The sequence below is a fragment of the Anopheles coluzzii genome, chromosome 2 (assembly GCF_943734685.1).
Source record: "Anopheles coluzzii chromosome 2, AcolN3, whole genome shotgun sequence".
Lineage (NCBI taxonomy): Eukaryota > Metazoa > Arthropoda > Insecta > Diptera > Culicidae > Anopheles > Anopheles coluzzii.
In genome coordinates this window covers 3,252,759-3,275,720 of record NC_064670.1, presented here as the reverse complement: position 1 = coordinate 3,275,720, position 22,962 = coordinate 3,252,759, and the positions used below count along the sequence as shown (strand labels likewise).

The 22,962-nt window shown below is 47.9% G+C and overlaps 3 protein-coding genes across 5 annotated transcripts; 2 read left to right on the top strand and 1 right to left on the bottom strand.

Annotated features, from left to right (window-relative positions):
* The first annotated feature begins 286 nt into the window (after nt 1-286).
* LOC120947559 (fatty acyl-CoA reductase 1-like) lies at nt 287-14,115 on the top strand. Its single transcript, XM_040362977.2, has 7 exons — nt 287-918; nt 1,089-1,179; nt 11,155-11,403; nt 11,478-11,917; nt 11,986-12,050; nt 12,147-12,435; nt 13,085-14,115. The coding sequence occupies exons 1-7, from the start codon at nt 806-808 to the stop codon at nt 13,311-13,313; spliced, it is 1,476 nt and encodes a 491-aa protein (XP_040218911.1). The 5' UTR covers nt 287-805; the 3' UTR covers nt 13,314-14,115.
* A 276-nt stretch (nt 14,116-14,391) lies between these two features.
* Nucleotides 14,392-15,302, top strand: LOC120947560 (uncharacterized protein F58A4.6). Its single transcript, XM_040362978.2, has 2 exons — nt 14,392-14,768; nt 14,845-15,302. Exons 1-2 carry the CDS (start codon nt 14,494-14,496, stop codon nt 15,236-15,238), a joined length of 669 nt encoding a protein of 222 aa, XP_040218912.2. The 5' UTR covers nt 14,392-14,493; the 3' UTR covers nt 15,239-15,302.
* A 148-nt stretch (nt 15,303-15,450) lies between these two features.
* Nucleotides 15,451-22,713, bottom strand: LOC120947555 (bleomycin hydrolase). 3 transcript variants are annotated; one of them, XM_040362971.2, is made up of 6 exons: nt 21,695-22,713; nt 17,291-17,448; nt 16,831-17,214; nt 16,278-16,753; nt 16,083-16,203; nt 15,451-15,997 (listed from the first exon to the last, which is right to left on the bottom strand). In XM_040362971.2, the coding sequence occupies exons 1-6, from the start codon at nt 22,566-22,568 to the stop codon at nt 15,779-15,781; spliced, it is 2,232 nt and encodes a 743-aa protein (XP_040218905.2). In that variant the 5' UTR covers nt 22,569-22,713; the 3' UTR covers nt 15,451-15,778. The 3 variants fall into 3 exon arrangements, with proteins under 3 accessions (XP_040218905.2, XP_040218907.1, XP_040218906.1); XM_040362973.2 differs by lacking the exon at nt 21,695-22,713 and adding an exon at nt 20,191-20,899; XM_040362972.2 differs by lacking the exon at nt 21,695-22,713 and adding an exon at nt 17,537-18,011.
* Between the last annotated feature and the right edge of the window lie 249 nt (nt 22,714-22,962).

The window sequence follows — 22,962 nt, the reverse complement described above, 5'->3', positions numbered from 1 at the left end:
AGTTTGGTTATAGGACTGTGGGAACCATGTATGTTTCACGCTTCAAGCTCTGTTACACCCCCCCAAAAAAAAAGCTATCACAAAAGTGCATCAGATGAGAAATATAGCATCTAGCGACAACAACAAAAAATCCTCTAACCTTCTTAAGACCATCCCCCATCCTAACGCATGACGACGAACTATGGAAACACACCACATCTAAGGCTCTCATACACGCACACACCGAAAGCTTTACCGAATGTTTGGCTGCAACATACGATCGACTAAAGCTCCACGACAGTCACCAATTGGAAGGCCGGCAACGGGCATCATTTCCCACGAATAAAGGTAGCGTCGGCGGTCGGTACGACTTGTACTCTGCGCTCGCGCGGCATTCGGTGCGCACGGTCGTCTTGGGACAGCGGCTCGTCAGATCATTGCTAGCGGTCGGCCTGAACAGGTGGTCAGCTCCGCAACCAAAGAAAGCAGCACAACGTGGTGGTGGTGATACGGTACGCGTGGTGCGTCAGTTTGTGCGTTTAAAACGTGTTGGTTGTGTGTTTGATTCTCTGAGATCTGTTTCGGATATTGGGGAAGAGTTCTAGCTGGTGTCTTTGCGGGAGAGGATCGTTTTCGAGTTGCCGATCGTGCAGTTATTCAATGGCATTCGCCCAATAGTGCTACATTTGGTTATGAACAAGTGATTATCGCATCTAAAGTGCAAACCTTCCCGTTAAAACAAAGAAACACAAAGTGACCCAAATAGTGACACCAATAGTGTGGTACCCACAAAAAAGGAATAATATTTTCTCTCGCATTACGGTACATGCAGGACGGCCCGATCATGTCCGGCATAAGTGACTTCTATCGTGACAAGGTGGTGTTCGTAACCGGTGGCACCGGGTTCATCGGGAAGATCGTGGTGGAAAAGCTGCTTCGGTAAGATCCAGTGCAACCTTTCGCCATCCAGCCTCCAGCCATGATCGTCACACAGCCGATCGTCACCCTGTCTCACTGGTTCTATATGCCTCTTTTCTCTTTTTCGCCTTCCCTCCCCGACCCATCCGAACGATGCTGATCCATTGCCCGGCGGCCTGAACGAACAACAGAACGTGCGAAGTGAAGGAAGTGATTTTGATGGTGCGCGAGAAAAAGAACACGCTGCCCGAGCAGCGCATCAAGACGCTGTGCGCATCGCCGGTGAGTAGCTGGGCCACATTTTGGGTCAGTCCATCCGAAAGGGCTTTCAATCAAGTGCCGCATCCGTTCCGATCGTGCCCGCGTGTTGCCGCTGCCTTTCCGAGGTTCCATTTTGTGAATTATGCAACTGTGTGTGTGTATGTGTGTATGTGTGTAATCTTACGTAGATTGCATTTTTGGAAGACGGCCATGCTCTGTGCACGGTCCGGTGTAACAGATTAGGATTCGAACGGTTGCGAAAGCTCTTTAGTGACGGTCAGCATTTGAGTCATCCCAAGCGGCGGCTGGCTGTGAAGGGCATTGCAGGCAGAGCGGGAAGGATGGACAATTGGTCGTTTTAAGGGAACGCTCGCTCCACTGCCACTGGGATTAACCGGTCGGCCAACCAGCCCAGACCGACGATGCGTCACAATAAAAGCATTCGCCCGGCCGGCCATCGCCACGGTGGCATAAAATCGAAAGTAACTGCAAGCCAAGCCCCGAACACGAGACCGAACGGTTCCGTAGTGCGGAAAACCCGTCGATTTCTCTCGCGCACAAAACAAAAATAAGTGAAATGATAATATGATAGCGAATTTTATGAGACCTGTGAAGGTTGACCGAGTCGGTCAAGGATAAACGAGGCGCGGGAAGATAAAGGGAAACTCCGTTGGCGGTGCGCAATAGACGAAAATAATTAGCGAAAAAGGCAAATCCGCGACAAACACACCAACAAAAACGCCACCGCAAATCAGTTCATCCATAATGGATTGCGCGGACTGCGAATAGGAATGTAATGGCATTCCATATTCATAACGGTTCGTCGCTTCCGCCAAGCTGCACCTTTTTCTTAGTTGGCGCGTTTTTTGTTGTGCCGTTTGGAGGGTTTTTGGCGAGCTGGTAGCGACACGTTTACTTTAACTTAAAACAAGTCCAACAGCTAGCTCGACGCAGTATAAACATACTCCTTTCACCTCCCTGTAGAGTAAACACTTTCTACGCTGGCACAATTTTAGCGGTATCAGCGTGAGCATTTTGTGTCGCTTTTAAGTTCGCTGTTGAAGCGGTTTGGGGCTTCTTTTTCGAACGCTGCCGGCCGCCGACAGAAGCAACATTGCCGCCGCCGCCGCTTCCCGGATGGAGCGGAAGGGAACAGGGAAAAGTGGACGCGAAACAATTAACACGTGTTACACAATTATTGATTATGCAGCAGGCTGCGACGGCCGTTGATGAAACTGACGAATGATGATCGTGATCATGATGCGAGTCGTACTGAGTCGCAGCCTCACCAGCAGCAGACGGGGACCCCATTAAACATAGCTGCGATGGAATGCGAAGTAAACGCAATGGTTTCCAAAAATACAAATAATCCATCCGCATTTGCCGACCACATTCTCCCTCCCTCCTGATGCCCTAATATCGCCGCACTGTGCAGCAATCGATGGGTGACGACGGCTTGGGACGCATAAATGGGACAGTCCTCCGGTGGCAAACATTTGGACACACGAGCTGCGGCGTCATTTCGGCCGGATTGCCTCAGATTGCGCCTCGGGTCGAGGCCAACACACACGGGGGAGTAGTGTCCCAACTCCATGCAAAGTACGGTATGCGAAATAAAAAAGAAACATATTTCGAAGCGCGTTTGTCACCAAATGGCGTTGTTCGAATGATCGTTGTTTGATTTATCATCACTCAACTGTTCGACCCTGGGGTAAGATTTATCTGCGCCAGCGTTACGCACCCGTGCGTTATGTGCATAATCGGAGGGCACGTTACGTTGCGCTGGCTGCTTTGGTGCTTGACCTGAACGGTTCACTGGGTCAGTGTTTAGCGCAAGGTTTCGCTCGCGCAAGATGTGTGCGCAAAGTGTGCTGTGACGCGGGCAAGATTCCTATTCGGAAAGTGGCCAGTGCTGCAAACACATTCGCTCCAGTTCTAGTGTGCCCGGACGGGGTGGTTGGTTTTTTTCCACCACATCCTCGCGACGCGGCGCACATACCTTGGCATATCGGATAAGATCGAACGACACGGTGCAATGGAGCGCCTAATGCTTAAAGCATGAAGCTGACCTCCTCCATCAGTGTCGCTGATGGCGATTGCTACCACGCACGTCGCCTGCCGTCCTCCCGCCAAGCGCCACATTCTGACAGACGGAAAGTAAATCGTGGAAAAAAACTGAAATTTCTGCTAAATGATTGCAATCGAACACGCGTATCGTATGGCGCAATCGGGCTCACACACACTCCTCCACATTTTCTAGACCATTAGAAAGGGTGTTCTGGGATAATGTATTTGTTTTTCTTACCCAGCGCAGCTAGCAATTACTAACAGGCAAACGGCCAAGTGAATGAGGTTCGTCGCTAATCACTAATTGAAATCGTTTGTTTGCTTGTGACTTTGACTGGGTACGATACCGGGCGCTTACTTCGTTTTTTTATCAGGGAAAATAAATCTCTTTCACATAACGGTGTGGAGACGAGACGAGATTAACATGCATTATAGGAGGCGCATCCCATGTAAGCTGAGACCGGATGATGGATGATCGATAGGATTTGAAGGAACAAAGAAACTGGGCGTGTGAGGCTAGCTTGGTGTGAATTTCTTCATCTGGAGATCAAACGATTAGTGTTTTGTTGCGTTTGCTCGGTGTTTGTGTGAAGTCATACTGCCTGTTGACGACTGATGATCGAGTAAAGTATCGTAGTATGGGTAAAGTGTCATTTTCAAACAAGAAATGTGTGATCAGAATACAATACAACAGAGTTTAAGTAGCTAATCTATGCACATCAGTTCAGTTCACTCGTAATATAAATACCAATACGGCTGTTGACACGACAGAAGCACATCCAACAGCTCAGTTCTGTACTGCAATCAATAAAAGTGTTTGCAAATAATTCACCACAGCCGTAAAACCACGACTCAAATGACTGTTTCAATCGCATTCGTCGCGCTCGTTTAAACAAACGTCTGCTAATATTTACGACCAGTTTAGAGCACTGTCGCGTTTCCCTCTCCTCCCCCAGGCGGAGCACTTGCTTCGAGTTAGTGCTTCGACGTGCAACACCTACGACCACTCTCTGTCAGGGTGCAAAGAACCATTGCCGCAGGAATTGCAATCGTATCGCCAGCGCAATTAACGTGTGGAAATAAAACATAACCTTACTACCTCTTTTTTTTCGAGTCACCCGATGTAGCTACCGTTTGCCATAGTGTCATCACTGTCAGTCGCGTTAGTATTTGGAAACACGCCAGTCCTTGCGATCTCGCTTCCACTGCGCAGATCGAACTCGATCGTGCGCCCAAAGAGGAATGTACCCAGCGGCCCCAATGTAGCATGGCCTCGCACGGTCCCGCATGTACGGCATGTCAACGCGCGAATGTCGCCAAGCAGGTGGTTTGAAAAGTTGTCCAACTTGCCTTAAAACATTGCCCTCATTTGTGTCACTAGCACATGCGTTCAGTGGGGAGGGTTTTCCGGCGAAAATGCTCCGCAAATCTGCTTCTTCCTATCTTGAAGGTGCGAAAGCCCATCGGTTGTGCGTTAGGGTCTTTGTAACTGACCATCTGCAACGTGGTTTGGATTGAGTTTCTACAGCTGTCATATATCACGCAAGCATCCACCGAGTGCTGGCCCGATCGTGCAGTGCCAGCCGGCGCGCTATCGTCGATCAAATGTTGGCTTCTTTTTACCAAATCACCTCAAAACTTCAAGGTAATAACAAGAGTAGCTAATTTCGCACTCCGGCTCCTTTCATCACCTTCGTTCTCTCTCTCTCTCTCTCTCTCTCTCTCTCTCTCTGTCGCGATGGCTGATGTCGTACGCCAATCAATCAAGCCAACGCTGTATCAACGCTCTAAACACACAATCCGCAAATCCAAACGGGTTGGGCGGTCGTGACTATCAACTCAATTTTTGTTTAGTCGATTGCGTTCCAAGCGAGTTTGGCTGTTGAGTAATCGGACTAATTCCACACCTTCTCCACCTTCCCGTACCTCTAAAGCCTGCTAGCAGGCCGGAAAATCGCCAGCCCAACCAACAAAACTCACACTCACACAGTTGAAAGTGTCGGACGTCTCGAGATGTAAGCTCGGTAAAGCACACGCAGCACGCTTTAATAGCATAAAGAGCAAACAAAAAAGCGAATGATCAATTCAAACTCAAAACATCGGACCTCCACAGGCCCAGGCAGGTCGAAGGTTAGTCGTCGTTTAGTGTCTCGCTGCGGTGAACAATAGCGACTCAAATTGATCGCCACTGAACCTGCCGCTTACAACCACCAAATCCAATCGGCTGATGTATGATTTATGTCATGGCACTGGCGTGCGGCGGAATCGGGCAACTGGTTCTTCCGTTTTTGCCGTTAGCTGTAGGTCAGCCGAAAGGTGCAATTATGTTCCCCAAAAACGGAGTCCCAGAATCAAAAGCCTTGATGTGACGGTGCCGAAAGGAGCAAAAAATGGAGCTAGTTTGGAAGTGATGGTCACTTGCGCACCGCTGCCGGAAATGGTTGAGTACGATGAGCTGTTCGTGACATCGATTGGTTTCCAGTTTTTGTTTTGGAGCTCCTGTATGACTATGTTCACCGGGCAGACGGGGCTGGGTGAAGGACTAATTAACGAGCGATGGAATTTGAAATTCCAAGCTGCCAACACTTCCAGTACGCGCGGCGGAGGTAGTAGTGTAATTCAGTAAGCTAATGCGATGATAAAGAGCATTATGCCTGCTCCATAACTCCATAGTGAACGGCATAGGACAGAAAACCTTGGACGCTACTTCCCCGATCTGTACTACACAGCGACCGGTAGGGAAGCGTGGTTGGCTTTGTTGACTCAAGCAAGTAATCGTAATCGGCTTGGATCGTACGATCATCCGTACATCCGACTGTACAGTGACAGAATGTTAATTACCCCGCACGTAAGTGTTTGGTGGCGAATATCAATATGATGGTCTAGAAGTGTTTTGGCTTGCTCTTTAACCCCGAACTATTGTTAGACGGAGTCGTCTGAAGTGGGAGGCGTCTAGAATCAACCAGAGTACAAGTAGTTCGCTGTCAGTCAGTGTCGAAATTGAATAAGATCGATGCAATGTGTCGTTTGTCAGCCTTTCGGAAATTAAAGTCCTACTGTTGTCTAGAAATAGTGTAACGATTAAAGGTCTGTTTCTGCGGTGCACGGTGCATGTGCAAAATGAAGAACGAGACAAATAAAACGACGATACGCCTCGAGTCGACTTCGGTTGGTTTCGACTTCGACGACTTCAAACAGCTCTGAATAATTCTGATCGAACCTACCTTCTGGAGTCGGTTCCGAGCTTTTCGAATCCAGATCGGCGTCCACTACAGGTTTTTGCCAACTTTTCCCATCACCAGTGCTCATTATGTTCTTATTGCTCTTTGCAACTATTCGTTTTTAATAACTCGTAAGCCGTGTCAAAATAACGGCTGTTGTTTAATCTGAAATTTTCAAAATTTTGGTTATCACTAGCGAGTGCAACTTATTTGCATAACGTCCGACAGAATAAAAGCTTTCAACAGTCCAAGAAATGCTAAAATTAAAACAAATTGTGGAAGATTTCACTTTCATCGATTAGAACCGGTTCATCCATTCGGGAAGTAGAATCTTTTCCGACAGCAGCTGATAGTGGGGCAAAGCACGCGTAGAAACGTGATTAGCAAGTTGTTTAAGGAAGTTAAATTAACGACCAAAACGGTAGATCAAACCCCATTTAGAAAAAAAGGCTGCCCAGCATGCGGTTCGCCATTGTGTGCCAAATTCACGGTCATCACTTGCTGTGGAATTAGTTTGCATACATAATTAAGCTTTCTGCCAAATCACTAAAAAAAGAGCAAGAAATTAGGAAGAGAAACAGCGAGGATACCGATATTAGGTTAAATGGTCGTTTGGTAGAATTTACAGTCATTTGATCACTCTTGCCAACAAAGATATCTTGACATGATGAGCAATCAATTAATATGTGGTAAAATCTCGCCCTACATAGCTATTTCTTCATTTTCTGTATGGCAAAGTAAGTTTCACGCCGAAAGAGTGAAGACTGCTTAGTGAGTTCCGGTGGCTCTTCGCGATGGAAGTTGAATGAACACCACGATTGACTCATATCTCGGTTTGCATATCAGGTCAGGGCTGCCGTTTTACGACTGTATAATGTGTGTGGAGAGCCGGTTTAGTATTTCTTCTGTTGTGTGTGTGTGTGTGATCCTTGCGTTTAAGATCCATTTCCATAATTTGATCTGTTGACTGCCGTTACTAGTCCGTCTCGATGTAGTTATTTCCTGATCGGTAGCTAATTCTGTAACATACGTTATGGTCGGTAGATAACGGTGGTGTCCGTTATGTTAAATTATTTCCCACTGTTCAGGTGAATGCCCTGAATCGCTGATAATTCATTGTCGGATTACACGGTTGCTTGCATGCATTGATCCTCGCTATCTGAAGAGATGTTATTATCATTCTGTTCTTTCTTGCTCATTCCCCTGCTCTCCATAAAAGGAAACGAAATTTATTCTCCCAAAGTTACATGCACCTTGCTTTTCTTCCAAAGATGACTTCAACCAGAAAACCTGCTTTCGAAAATACATTAACCATTCAGTTCCTGTATTTTGTTTGCTTTTGCGATATTCATATGATCACGTCATGTTAGCGGATTGTTCCAAAACATTCCAAACACTCCACTCCGGATGGGTGCATCCACGTTTCGAAGGTCAAACCGACTCTCCAAGCCACTCGAAATCTCGAAAGATCTACACCAAAGTGAAACCGATCCGCGAAGATGGCCGATCGTCCGGGTTCTCGTCCGATAAGATGCGCCTACTGGTCATAAAAAAAAATACTAAAATAGCTTCACCAAAACCACTGAGGACATCGCGAACAAGATGTGTTTTGGATAGGATGGTGTATGCGTGGGTTTGTTAACGTGCCTGTGCGTGCACACCGCAACAAGAACCGTTTCCGAAGGTGGACTGGGCTGGGGATCGACGAAACATCGAATCTAAATCACCCCAAGGGTTCATCTTCGGAATTAGACACATAAATTATCGCTTTTTAACATAAGAAATTGATGGAGAGGACTGTTGCAGCAGCAGCAGCAGTCGAAAAGAACAAAGTTCACCCAAATTCAAAGCCACCCTTTTGGGTATGGTCGCACACACACACGCACAAACAGCTATGTCAAAGTTCAGTTTTATGACACCTAATAGCTAAGGTTGCAGCACTGGGAGCTCCAGTTCGGTTTTTGGTGGGCATTCCCCGGCATTCGGACACGGGTAAATTATAGTTTTTGTTTATTCGCCACCTCCACCCCACAGCCAACGCGTACAGCCTCAATTCCCGAATAGTGTGACACGAGCTCAAAATCAATCATATTAGCTAACCTAATCTCGCACTCTCTCCCTCTCTTTTTTGGGGCTCCTTTGGTAGGTTGAAGCTAACGGATAAAACCAGTTTTCCCCATCGACCACGTACTTTCTCACCCTCGTTAGATCCGACCGCATGGGTTGACCTTCTTCTATTTCTTCTTCTTTTTATGATTGTCAATTGGTCATTTCGCTGGTGTTAATCACCACAAGAGGGGGGGACCACAACCGGGACCGGATTTTGGCTAACCCAGACCAGAGTAGCCCCTGTAACCCTCTGTGTGGGGAAAACAGTTCCACCCGGGTTTGAATTTTTTGACAGAATAAATTCAAAAATAAATTCGAAAAACTTCTTAAACATGAGTAATATTTTGCTCCTTCTCGTCACTCAATCCTCCGGCGTGGAAACTCCATCCCAAACAAATGACGAGGCGCAGTGAGGTGTGAAAAAGAGCACCCGAGCGCTGATCACTTTTCCTGCTTGCTGCACTCGAATAATCATCGTGTCGACCCATCGTGTCGGCTCTTCCACGCACTACGTAATCCGTGGCGGCACCGGAAAGAAAATTTATTCCTACGTACTGCCTGTGTGCGACCGCTAGTGACCGCTGGCGACTAGTGCGACTAGTTATATAACCCACGACACGGATGATACACGAGCGGTTCGTCAAACGGATGACCCTTTCGGTGATGATATCGCACGGCGTTTGTTTCGGTAGACGAAAACGGTATCCATTTCCGCGAGTGTAGTGTCGATCCTACCAGCCACTACGATGGTTAACACTCTATCCCCACACGTTACGGCACTGCTTTCACCCCTACCGCTCGATCGAGGTGATAGTGATCGTGCGCATACTCGAATTTATCATGCTCAAATGTACCACCAACCACACCTAGTGTATCATAGTTTTTTTTTAGTTGACTCACAACTACTACTGACCCCAATTGTGCGCATTCCACCCCGCTGGTAGAGAACAACCACAAATTGTGTCACTTTTACAGAACACCCGATAAACAAACGGGCCAACAAATGTACTAGCAAATAAAACCACCTCCCCTTAACATCGGCAGCCGGATTGGCGTCACAAGTGACCGAAAAAAACAGGCAGGCACACAGACCCACATCACGAGTTCAATCGTGAAAAGTTGGTCGGCGGACGTTTGCAGCACGACACGGTGCCAAATGAGGGCAAATGAATTGTGGTGGTGTGTATGGGCGGGTGAAGGGTGAAGGAAGGTGCGGAGGGAATGTTCCCTTCTTTCGTCCCTCCTCTTGCGGGCTCTGGGCTGACAATTTTTAATGGATATCCATTAGGAGTTATGTCATACACTGAAGGGGGGGCTAATGTTTCTCCAAACTCGGCACATCGACAGGACACAGGGGCACAAACATGCGCTTTGAGTTTTGCTCGAAACATTCGGAACAAGAATGGTCCGTTTTGTACCACGACGAGGACACTAGGAAAAGTCTGAAGAGTGCACTTTTTACTGTTTCTCTCATTTTTATCGCTCGTCGAAACATTTCATTACTCGATCTCGATCCCACCGGTCGATCTTTCCCGAATTGACTCGTCTCAATTCTCCCAATCGCAAACTTTTATTGCACCCTTTCGACGAACGTGTGGCGCAGTGGGTGCCAATATCAAGCTCCAACAACTCCACATATCGCGTAACAACAAAGGGGCAAAAAAGTGCAGGATGATTAAAAAAGATAGCAATTAAGACAAGCGGACAGCAATCAAATGTTGCCTGATTTTTTATTGGGTTGCCTCGTGTGGTAGGTGAAGGAGAGCGCAAATTTAATTGTGTGTGTGCGAGCGAGCTGCAATCTAATGCTTTCGGAGGAAATGTACACCCCAACCACGCTGTGCGAACCTGTTTTTGGTAGACGTTTTTAGCTTTAAAACTAGTTAAACAAACTCTGAGAATATGTCAATACAGAAGCAATGTTAAAAATGACAAACAAACAGCGCACAGAAACGAAGGCTTCATGATTAATGGTGCCACGTTGCTGACTCCATTAAATGTTAAATGTTGAATTATGAGACAATCGCAAACCAAATCTTCGACCGGCATGATACGCGCAAAATGCAAATGCTCAAATCAAATTGCCGAACCGCTGTGTGCCAGAAGCGTGAAACACTTTTGATAAACACATCATCGGGTGAGAAACGACAATTCCGATCGATCGAGCCCGGACGATAACATAAAGGAGCTCCACCACCTTATTGTGCCCGGCAAATATGGACGGGCCAGCCTCGGGGAACGAAATGGAGCAAACAAAACGACGACAAAAAAGGGTGCCGATCGTTTGCTGCCGCCGATCCGATCTGATCGGCTTCTAATTATTGAAAGTAATTTCCCTTCGCGCGCTCCAACTTCGCGTGTGGGTTGTTTGGTCAGCCTTTTTTATGCTATTAACCATGAACTTTAGAAGCTAGCGAGCATCAACATGAAACACTCGCGCTAACGTTTGGACACTAATGGTGCAAGCCTGTGATTAGGCAACTTGAGCTGAAGCTTTGGAGCTCATAAACATGTGTTTGACCTCCTGACGGGGCAGCAGTTTTCTAGCGTGCGCCATCAGCTACTCCAACCTCTTCTGACGCCCTCTTCGCACTTTCAGATATTTGAGCGACTGGCCAAAAAGAATCCCAACTACCAGGAGCGGATCCGCGTGATCGAGGGCGATCTCGAGAAGCCCAACTTTGACCTGTGCCCCGAGAGCATGGACTACCTGAAGGAGCACACACACGTCATCCTGCACATCGCGGCCACGGTAAAGTTCGACGAGGAAATGATCAAGGCGATCACGATCAATCTGGCCGGCACGCGCACCGCGCTAGAGATTGGCCGGCAGTCCAAAAATCTACAGGTACGGTATCTCAAAGCGCTCATGTCCGCGGAGCCCCTTTCTAATCCCCCCTCCATAAACCATCCATTTCGCAGAGTTTCGTGTACGTTTCAACGGCATACTCGAACAGCTACGACGAACACATTCAGGAGCGCGTCTACCCGATCGACTGCAATCCGGAGAAGATCCTGGCCAATCTCGACGACGAGAAGTTGATACAGGACGTGATCCAGTACTCGCTCAAGTGGCCCAACACGTACACCTTCACCAAGGCGATGGCCGAAGCCCTGGCGCTCGAGTACCGGCAGCACTTCCCGGTCGCCATCCTGCGTCCGTCCTGCGTCATGGCCAGCCTGAACGAACCGCTCCCCGGCTGGTGCGACTCGATCTACGGCTCGAACGGCACCTTCATCGGCTGGTACTACGGGCTGATACGCACCAGCCACATCGATCCGGAGGTGACGATCGATACCGTGCCGGTCGACTACGTATCGAACGCGATTATTGCCGTCGGTTGGAAAACATACATGGAGAGGTAAGAGCTATCGTGTTTCAAATAACAGAGTTTTAAATTCCCTCGACTAACCCGACTTTCCTATGCAGAGCGCAAGAGCCGGAAGTGCTGGTGTACAACTGTGTTAGCTCCACGGACAACCCTCTAACGTTTGGTAAGCAGCAAGATCAGGCGTCGAAAGGAAGTGTGAAGTAGAACAGTTCCAAATCAACTCATTCTTGTCTCTCGCTTCCCGAAATTCCTTCGACAGATGAACGACGACGCGAGTGTGAGAAGGCCTGCAAGAAGCATCCCCTACTGACCGGCATCTACAAACCGATCACCTTCGCCTCGAGCAACGAGATCATGTTCCGGCTGTACTCGCTGGTGCTGCACTATCTGCCCGCCTACATCATGGACATGGCCTTGAGGTTTCGGGGTGAAAAGCCCCGTCTAGTCGATACGTACGTCAAGATCGATAAGGTCGTTGCCTCGGTGAGGAAGTTCTCCAACACCACGTACCTTTTCGACAATCAAAACATGAAGGATCTGTACCTGGCGTAAGTATTTCGCTCCCCATCACCCCTGTCGCGCAGCTTGCCATTAGGAGCGGCACGACCGCTTCACGACCTGTTTAGGCAATAGTTTGGGCTAGCAAAAACACACACATGAAATTACGCTTCATTTTATGTTTCGCTTTTAAAGCTCCAGCAGTGAAACTACTCAACGGCACACACATGTCAGTTAGGATGGTGTAATTCAAATGAAGAGTTAATTTTGTTCCCAAAAAAAAACCCCAACACCATCCACACTAACTTGAGTCTTTAATTATGACCACGTGTGACCCGAAGCAGGTCCAAAGTAGCCAAAGATATAAACTTTTTTCTCTGCCTGCCGTGCAAAACATGGTTTATTAGTACGGGGAAAGTAGCGGACAGAGGCCTGTTTGCTTATCATGCAGTTCTTAATGAGTTTTAACAGTTGATGAGCTTGAATTGAAGCACACAACAACAAAAACTTACGTATCGGTATGATTATTTAAGCACGTGTGAGGAAACGATAATTTGGATTGGTGATGGTTGTTTTTCTAGTTGACCCAACGCCTAATTAACTGCATAGATGATGGGGTTACGTGTTATCAAATTTATCGCCTAATTTTGCGTTTTTTCCATTGTATCTCTTCCTCCGCGGTTCGACCACGGACCTCAGCATGAGCCCGGTCGACCACCAGCAGTACCCGTGCGACAACCGAAACTACAGCTGGCGTCTGTACTTCGAGGTTGCCGTGCCCGGGCTGAAGAAATACTTCTTCAAGGAGGACCTTAACAATGTCAAGCGAGCCCGCCAGGCGATGCGCAAGAAGGAGCTGATCGTTAACACTACGCTGTTTCTAATCGTCGGTCTGATGCTGCTCCAGCTCTACTACCTACTGCGCTAGGCAACGCACTCGCGTATGCAACGGTTCGGTCCAAGTAGGCCGGTTTCGGACGATCGATTCAAATGACGTTCCGTGGTATTCCTCCCCCTCCCAAGAGAAAATTGATCCCTCCCCAAAACCCCACAGGTGCATAGATCATAGCGCCGTGATGCGTTGGGGTCCATCGCCTGCTTCAGGGCCAACTGCTTGTGGTGCAAAGGCCCACACACATACACACACACACACGAACGCCACACATGGTTGATCGATCCATCGTGGATCATGCATTGGGGGCAGGGATGGTCGGGCGCATATCATCAGGCAGAGTTGTGGAGTGAATCGGACAATAAAACATAATGGGATGCGTTAGGTTTTCGTAAATAAGGTTTTAGGGCCTAGGGAATGCCGACAGGCAGCCTGCCTGTTGGGTGGCGCTTTAGAGGTAGTGTGCTAGGTTAGACATTTCTGTATTTGTTTTTGGTAACCGTTTCGTCCGACCCTGTGGTTTCGACACATTCTAACGATCGATGCGGTGGGTCGTTTTCTTTGATTTGTTTTCTGAGTATTTCTATTTTAACAAGCACCAACAATTCCCGAAATTCAACGAATGGCGGCGCGGCGGTAGTGCTAGGAAGGCTGCAGCCTCGAACACACCAGTCACCTTTGTTTGCGGGTCTAACGAAGCATCAGTATCCTTTGATTTTAACCTACCACTATTTTTGAGGTGCTACGATTTTGAACAGATATTTATTAATACGATTTCAGCGTGCCGAGCACTTGTATAGCTCAAGGAATAATAAAGTAGAGCCTAGTGTAAGCGTGATTTGAGTCGATGTGTGTGCTTCATTCTTCATTGTTTTACTATTATTGATGACCGTTAAGAACACCGAAGAAAATCCAGTTTTTACCAATCCAACAGCATGTCGAATGCACGCATATTCAAATTCAAATGTTAGAAAGGCCTTTTTGTGACGACCTACGACGAAAAGGCACATTGCTGAACCGGCTCAAACCCGCGGCTACCCGCGAGTAAAGGAAGGGTAGAGAAAATGAGCGAGATGCAGCGATATTCAGACGTCAAAAACCTTCGCCATGTCGTACGGGCAGGTGCGTCAACCAAAACAACTTCACAACAAACAAACTCGTTTGCGGCAAAAACATCTGATCACAAACTCAATCTTTCTAAATACAGGCCTTCGGAATGGGGAAAATATCGTTCTATATCAGTGATTACTGTGCAAATATAGAACAATGCACCATTCACAAGAACTCCGTTCGGATACGGAAAGCACATCACACCGAATACGATGCGTGCATTACGAGCGACCCGATGCAGCTAGTGGATTTGTTGCTCAATTTGCGGTTCTTTCCTCGTTTTCGACTGAAAATCGCTAACGCACTCGTTGGTCGTGTAGCGAGCGCTCCCCTCACCATACAGCTCATCCCACCCGTCAGAGAGCATTTAGATTACCATTGGTAAGTTCAACCTCTGCATATAATTATGACAAATTTTTGCTTAAAATCCTTGCTACATCCACCATTGCCGCTGCAGGGGACAACGTGCCGTTCACATGATGTGGGAGCTGGTCGAGCTCACCGAACTGATGGCTTGGCTTTCGACGCTCGGTGGAGCCTTCTCCGCTCTCGGCGACTACCAGCTCGCCTGTGCCGATACGGCGGGCAAAATATCGCTACACCAAATGAAGCTGGCCTGCCGGTTGGGCGATCCTTCGCTCGTAGCTCGCTGCCAGCTGTACCTTGCCATATCGCTCATCCAGAGGGCCGAATTTGCCACTGCCAAACACCTCATCCAGAGCGTGTACCGTGGCGCACGGAAGCAAAAGGAACCCGAAACGCGCCTACTGAAGATGTGCCAGGGCATATGGGCGAAGCTGCGCTACGAGTACGATGTGCACCAGAGGAATGTGGCACGCAAGAAAACGTAAAGATCGCGTTTTAACGTTGTACCTTGATCGTTCCTTATGAGAATAAATTTATAGTAAACATTGATTATCAGTTGTTAGCCGGGTTTTCGAAATATAATGCAATTTCTGTTTTTTTTCTGTATAAAAAAGATATATTTCTTGTTATTATTCACATATTCCTTTCGCTTCTTTTCCACTTTGCATCGCAATCTGCTTGGATCTATACCTATACGTTAATTGTGTATATTAGAGTAAATCGATTTGTTGTTAGCGGTCGTATTCTGCACTACCCTGGCAAAGCCACGCACGTGCGGTGTGAAGAGGGGGTTGTTGGTAGGTTGACTTTTTTTTCTTAATTTTTTCAGCATACAGCAGTAGCAGTCAGCAGCAGTAATTGCGCACTTTGCGTATATCTAAAAGCTGTAATACACCTTCGACGGACAGGTGCATGTTTTTGTTTTTCTAAAGTAATGATAGTGGACTGAATTCCAACCCCAATTTCATCAACACCCCCCTTGCCCGATCGTCAGCCGCAGTAGCAGCTTTACAGCGTTACCCTGCTTACTTTGCCAGCGTGCCCATGGGATCCCAGGCGGGCAGCACGATTGGCGGGAGATCAAACACGTCCAGCACGTCCTGGCTCACTATGCTGCGATCGACGACCACCTCGAACACAAACTCCTTAAACCACTCGGCCGTCATTATTAGGTAACCCTTCTCGCCACGGTCCTCGCCCCACGAGTTTTCCACCCGGAACTTGGTCGGCTTTTGGCTGTTGGGCTGTTGGAGGAGTAAGATTAAGAGAAGGGTTATTGAAATAGCGAATTTGCGTCCCTTGCTAAGCAGGTTTGTTACGCATACTCACATCAACCGATACCCCGGTAAACACCATGGCGTGCGTCATCATCGACTCGCCGTACAGCAGTCGGTCAGCCTTTTCCATCGTCGTCTGAATGTCCACTCCAAAGACCAGCTTGAAGTCATGGCTGCAAAGAAATAAGCACAAATCAGCGTTAGTTTACACCACACCACCACAGTCTTCCACTCCTTCCCCACTTACATGTCCAAATCTTCGATGCCTTGTTTGCCCGCGAAGCGCTTGTTCACCTCGCACCCGAACCAGACCGGTTCGCCAAACTTGAGCGCTTTCGTGACCAGATCGAGCAGCAGCTCCACCGGCTGGTTGTTGTACAGCACGGGCCGGCCACCGACCACATTGCCGAGACAGTCGACCGTGTAGGAGCGGCCGTACAGATTCGACGAGCGCGGGTCCGTCACCAGGCACACCTTGTCGTCGACGTTGAAGTACGGCTTGACGTACTTCTCGTAGAAATCGATCGGACGGATCGGGCCAATGTTAAGGTACTTCTTCGACTTGTCGTAGTACTCCCAGGTGAACTTCTCCGGCGGAATGCCCAAACAAATGCCCACAATGTTGTACACCTCGTTCATCTGCTTCTTCATTCGCTCCTTCACCTCGTCGTCCGTTGCACCGTTGTCGATGAGCTTTCGCAGATCCTTTGCGTACTCACGGAGCTATTGACGGTTGGAAAGCAAAAATCGGTTACAGCTTTTCGTTCCCCATTTTTGCACTTGTGTACCCTCGCGCTTACCTTGCTCTTGACGACCGAGTTCATCCGCGTGCTTGCCTCGCAGCTGTAACTCTCCGGGAAGCATTTTTTCGGCATCAAGCCGTGCTTGTTGATCAAGTTCACCAGCATGTCCCACTGACCACCGTCACAGGTCGGATCGGACAGCAAAAAGGACACCAGCCGACCGTCCACCGGTTCGCCACGCTTCGCCGTGTCGACCACATTGTTTAGGAAGTAGTTCGCACGCTCGATCTTGTCCCAGTAGAACAGGTACGCCTGTGAGAACTCAAACTCGTCCAGATTGTACTGCTTGATGAACGGGATGCGAATGCAGTTGAGGGCCGCAAACAGCCAGCAGCGTCCCGAGCTTTTCTGGTTCGTCAGCGGTTTGCCTTCGTTCTCGATCTGGATGCGGAAGCGAAAAAAAAAGAACGATTATTCAACTCATGTACCGCGAAGCACCGTTTACCGCGCGCCGTACCTTGTACGTAAATACGTGCTGCGTATTCTCCAGCGATTTGCGCGACAGACACGCATCGAACGGATCTATCCGCGTGCATACATTCTGCGCCAGAACGTTCTTTGGGCAGTCGTAGAAGTCGTTGCGACACTTCTGGAAGAACTCTTCATTGAGTGGAGCTGCAAAGGAACGAACAAACAATGTGAAACTTGCACATGAGCAAATACAGCACGTTTTATGGGCAATTCAGCAACACTTTCAATCTACCCCGAGCGCAGCACATCTTCATGATTAGTGACAGCATGGTGGCCAAACTCGTACTGTTCTGCTGGATCGAATAACATCATCCGCAAGAGCTTGTCGAATACCTTCCAGTTCCCAATGCTTTCACCCTCCCCCGGCTGTGCCTCTGGCGTTCGTCAACATTTACTTTCCCTGGGGTACCGGTCATTCCAACCATTGGCATCACAACGGCGGTAAGCGTCTTCCTGTTGTTGATAAGATGCTAACGCAACTCAACAACTCAACACACGATTAAGCCCGCAAGACGATGGAATCTGTCTCTTCGGAGGGGGAAGAAAAAAGTGCTGCGTGGCTCTCAGCTGATACCAATGATTCAGAATATTCCCAATTTGTATCAAGGTCAGTGCTGAGCTAAAAGCATTCACTAATAGTGCACAGACGTACAAGAGTAAAAAGAAATCCCCCATTCCCGCGGCCAGTGGGCCTATCAACAGACAATTATCAACTATTGCAAAACCGTTAATGATGAGAGAGGCGCAGGGCATCGATCGTAAGAATATGAAGAAATAAGAAGAAATATTACTCAATCCCATTTGCATTGGCTCTTTATCGCTGTGTGGCTGATGAGCTTCCGTATTGTTTGAATATTAGCCCTAGCATAGTTGCAAGAACGGCATAATATTGTTCCGCTCCATGTAATAGAACTGACCGATGTCGAACGTTTGCCATGGCTTTGCTTCACAGTTCCGAGCTTATCATCGTTTAAAGGTGTGTAGCTCTTCACCTTCAGTGTCCCTTAGCTGTTAAAGTGACACTTCAGACACCTAGTGTGCCAACACCCCCTAATCTCACATTACAATCAACTTCACCGGGACGTTTAACCTGACGGCCCATGGCGGTAAACAGTGACCGGGGCCAAAGCCCTCGCAAATGGTAAATACGCAGTGCTGTGGAAGAAGAAACAGAAACAGACACATGCACAGATATGTACACACATGCACACACCCACACACACACACGGCACAGCCATGACTAGGCAGTCGTAAAGTTCCCGGCAAAGTAAATCGGTTAGCAAGGTAGGAAAGTATTAAATTCTGCAATCATTTTCGTTAAAGGTTCGTGAATTGATTTTCGAATCCTCGTTAAATCCTGTAAATTGCAAGCGACGCAAAAGCGTTGTTTACAACCTAATTAAAATCCAAATAGAGTACCAACTTTGTGTAAATTATTGCCCCTTTCTTTGTCTCTTGTGTTCCCGGTAGCTCCACGTCGCGCAAACAGACCCGCCGCTCGGTTTTAGTGCATCGCTATCACAACGCCAAAAGTAAACAAAAGAGGCGTGCGCGAGTTGACGGGGACGGTTGTAAAATTATTTTTAAAAACCCACACCAATCATGCCTGCTTTAATCGCTTCAGTGACGGCAAAGGTGCCTTTGTCCGCTTCTAGCCAAGCGCCGCGTAGATGGCGACCCGTGCTGGTGTGCGGGGTTTCATGTTTATCCTTCCTTCGCCGCTCGCACTCACACCACACCACGTTGCACGCCCCTTTCCGGCTAGATGTAACGGCAGTTACACTTTGTTCAATATGGAGCTACCCAGGCTGCGCACTTCACCGTAGTTCCTCCTTCCCTTTGGACAGTTTTGGGAACGGTTCTCCATTTTTGTATGTGCGTTTTGTATATGCGTACACACCCCACACGGTAGCAGCCATCGTCATTTCCCAGACACTCTCTCTCTCTCTCTTTTCTTCCTTCGAGGCTTTACTAACGGTGACCTAGATACGGGCGCGCTTACTTTGAGCCAGTGAAAGCGAAATCATCTCTCTGCTCTCCCGTGCCCGTTAAAACCGGCTTAGAGGGAGGCGCTGCAGTAGCGGAGAGCCCGTAGCAACTCCATCCTACACAAAGGCAGCATACAGCGGAGCAGGGGGTACGGGTTTAAAGCTGGATTGGTAACATGAAGAATTTACAGACTGTATCTCTCTGGGGCGCTAACATCGTGGTAACATCGAACGCGGAAATCAACCTCTCTGAAGCACCTCCATTCCGATCGGACATTTTAATTTGTACGCCACGTTGAATATTTCACTTGGGCAGGGGGGATTGTGAATCTGATGGAGCTGGTATTAAATTATTTCCTGTACCATTCCGTACAACCAAACCAGTCCCAACTCCGGACAACTTCTTGCCTACACGGTCGTGTGCGTCGTTCCTTCCCACTGCTTCCAAAAATCTTTAATTAGATCATATTACTCTAAGCTGCTTCAAGGTACCCCGAGGCAGGGTGTGCTTAGCGTTTTGGGAAGGCAAGCAACGCCTAATCCTCGTAACAACTTTTTGGGCCGTTTCCTTCGCCATCAGAATCTCCGCACCAGAAAATCAATGCAGCAGAACCGCAAACACGTACGATGCGGCATAAATTCGACCACACCAGCAGGCTGCATGAAGCATTATATAATTAAACGTTGTTAAAGCCGCACATAAAATGAACATCAATTCGCACACGTACACTCACACACACACACGCACTTATCAAGAGGACAAACAAAATACCCCAAAAAGCCAACAGAAGGGGACTCGTTTTTCGCACTTTTCCGCAGCGAAAGTGATGATGATTAATAACATGAAAAAGGGGTTCTACACACTCTTCCCCAGGGGGAAATGGTACGGCTCGCTTACATGGCAACATTCTGGGACCGTTTTTCGCTTTCCCGTCGTTAACGCCCTGCCGAATCCTGTGCGTCGCTGCTGTTGGGTCGCGTTACTGCCTTGCGCCAACCTATTGTGTGTTGGTTGAACTTGCAATTGCGTAGCTGCTTCCGGGGCAAAGAGGGAGCCAAGAGGCGTTGTTCTGCCTTCTGCCGTCGTTTCACTCGAAAAACGCCAGCCCCTTGGTTACAACAGTGGGCCGTAGCCGGATTCTGGAAACCGCTTGCCACGATAAAGAGGAGTATGACCTCTTCGCTCTTCCTTTTTTTGCCTGCTCTGGCAGATTGTGACTACGATTAGCCAACCTCGACACGCACTCGCGCAAACACAACTAGCGACCACGACTTTCTCCGCGATTTTCAAGCAGCAGTGCAAGTGCCGCGTATCAGAAAAAACGTCCCTCACTCACTCACTCACACGCACACACACATGCAAACTTATGCACACAAACAGCACTCCCTGTTACGACGATCCTTATGGAGGGGGGGGGGGGAATCCTTTCGCAGAAACCACCGTAGAGTACGACGGGATTTCGTGCGCCGTTTTGGTCAAGTGTGTTGGAGAAATGTGGTCTATGTGGCGTACGGAGTGAGCAGCAGAGGAAGGTGTAATTTCTACAACGGAGCAACTGGCCGCTCCTCTGCAGAATCGGGTTTAAATTCGCTTCACGATGAGATTGTATTTACACATTCTGACTGACGTTTCGTTAAGTGCAATGACAGCTTCGTTAAACAAGATGGTTGGCCATTTGACAGCTGTTACCTTTTTTTTTTAATGCACAATTTGCGTGTAAACAAAATGAAGCGTTTTTTTCTCTACACGATCGATCGATCTTCTTGCAAATAGAAAAAAAAAATAGCTTGGAAGAATGTTTTCTGATCTCACGAACAGATTTGTGTTGTATTGCAAAGAACAAGGCTAGGGAATTGTTTGTAGGTAGGAGGAAATGATAACATTACAAGCGTGGTTTGCGTGCTACGCATCTTAAAAATAAACTGTGTAAGCCTCAATACAACTTATATGGGGAATGTTGTTTCTTTTCGAACCTTCCTCAATATTGCTCCAAATAAAACAATAAAACGAAAGCACCTTCTTAAGCCTAGTACCTGAATTGTGTGGGTTTCATTATTACGTGGGACAATAACTTTAAAATACTAACTTTATGTTAAACACTATTATCAACCAACCTGTTCGGCGACCGGCTCGAGAAAAGTACAGTATGCTCGTCAGCCAACTTTTCTGAACAGGTCTTTTGAACTATTCTTTAAAAAAACTAAGGCGATAGTCAAAAACCAATAAATTTTCTTTTGTGCCGAGCCACCCGGAAGGTTGATTGAAGAGGATCACACACGCTCCGCCAATTGCAAACCTATATTAGATCATTTCGAGTAATGTTGCTTAATGATGTTTCGATAGGAGGCTGAGTAGATACGCAATGAGGTACGTTTTCGACCTATTTCAAAGCGATACATACCTTTGGGATACGCCAGCACAGTTGTCCGCTTGTTGGCATCATCTGTTAGGGACGTTTTGCCCGATGTTTTGGTACCACTTGTCTCCTTGAGCAGTGAATGCTGTTCAGTCTCCTGGTCCTCATTACTAGTCTCACTGGTAGATTCCCGTACGAGCTGTTCGCATCCCTTTTCATTGGACATTCGCACATGATCTCTTGCGGACGGTGAGTCGTTCAGCAGTGTTTCGGGCGGCTCGTTGAGTATCTCTACCTGGTTTAGCGTTTCTAGCTCGGACGCCTTCACGACCATACCGGAGAAGCTGGTCAGTCCGTAAGATTCGCCGGCCAGCGAGCCATCGCCATACTCTTGCTCCGTATCAAACGAAATGATCCGATCGATGAACCGATCGCCAAGATTGCATTCCACGTCTTCACAATCCGCGGAGAGTAGCGTAATGCCGATCTTTTGCCGTTTGCCACTCTCGTCCTCTTCGCCACCAAACGGTGGCTCGACTGCGCCGTGACGTTTCAGCTGCTGTCTGCGTTCGTCGCGCAGCAATCGTTCCAGCTCGTCGCCCATCGCATCCATCGGCTGCACCAAGGCTACGGGCCGTACCTCGGGCAGGTTCAGCGTGGGAATGGCCGTCGGCAGCAGGTTACGGCACACGCCGTTGAAGCAATCCGGTCCAAAGTGGCGACGGCACACTCGCACACTCTTGAACACGTTCAGCGGGTCCAGCCGGAACAGGCGCGGATTGTTGATGAGAGCGAGCCATCGTCGGAAGCGATTCGATTCGCGCACGGGATGCGGAAACACATGGAACGAGATTCGGGGTCGCGTTTTCTGTGCATTGAATCTGCTGTTCGGGCAGCCAATCACTGCGCAGTCCCACATTCGGCTAATCGATTCGATGCGACTGCTCAGAAAGCGAACATAACAGCGCGTTTCAACAAAACCACAAATTAAACAACCCACAAACACGAAACACAAATGTTATGCATCATAACAAAGAAAGACAACAGCATCCAAGCACGGTACGACACTGGGAGACCAGGTACGTACAACACCCCCAATATGCATCGCAATTTGTGGTGTGACATTCCAAACCGTTGGCTCTCGATTATCCGTGCCAAATGTTCAATGTTCAACAGAACTGTACAAATATTACGGGATATTCCATATCTCAATTCAATTATAATTTAAGAATATACTACACTCACTTTTGTGCTATATTTCGTTGAAAATCTAACTTTTTCTCTTTTCATTTGCATTCGAAATTTAAACTCAA

Bases quoted from the DNA above. Each gene is read 5' to 3' on its own strand.
- LOC120947559 (XM_040362977.2), top strand. From the start codon at position 806: ATGCAGGACGGCCCGATCATGTCCGGCATAAGTGACTTCTATCGTGAC. The intron at 919-1,088 runs GTAAGATCCAGT...AACGAACAACAG, and splicing joins GTGGTGGAAAAGCTGCTTCG to AACGTGCGAAGTGAAGGAAG. The intron at 1,180-11,154 runs GTGAGTAGCTGG...TCGCACTTTCAG, and splicing joins AGACGCTGTGCGCATCGCCG to ATATTTGAGCGACTGGCCAA.
- LOC120947560 (XM_040362978.2), top strand. From the start codon at position 14,494: ATGGGGAAAATATCGTTCTATATCAGTGATTACTGTGCAAATATAGAA. The intron at 14,769-14,844 runs GTAAGTTCAACC...TTGCCGCTGCAG, and splicing joins GAGCATTTAGATTACCATTG to GGGACAACGTGCCGTTCACA.
- LOC120947555 (XM_040362971.2), bottom strand. From the start codon at position 22,568: ATGTGGGACTGCGCAGTGATTGGCTGCCCGAACAGCAGATTCAATGCA. The intron at 17,449-21,694 runs GTATGTATCGCT...GTTCCTTTGCAG, and splicing joins TGTGCTGGCGTATCCCAAAG to CTCCACTCAATGAAGAGTTC. The intron at 16,754-16,830 runs GTAAGCGCGAGG...AACCGTCAATAG, and splicing joins ACTCGGTCGTCAAGAGCAAG to CTCCGTGAGTACGCAAAGGA.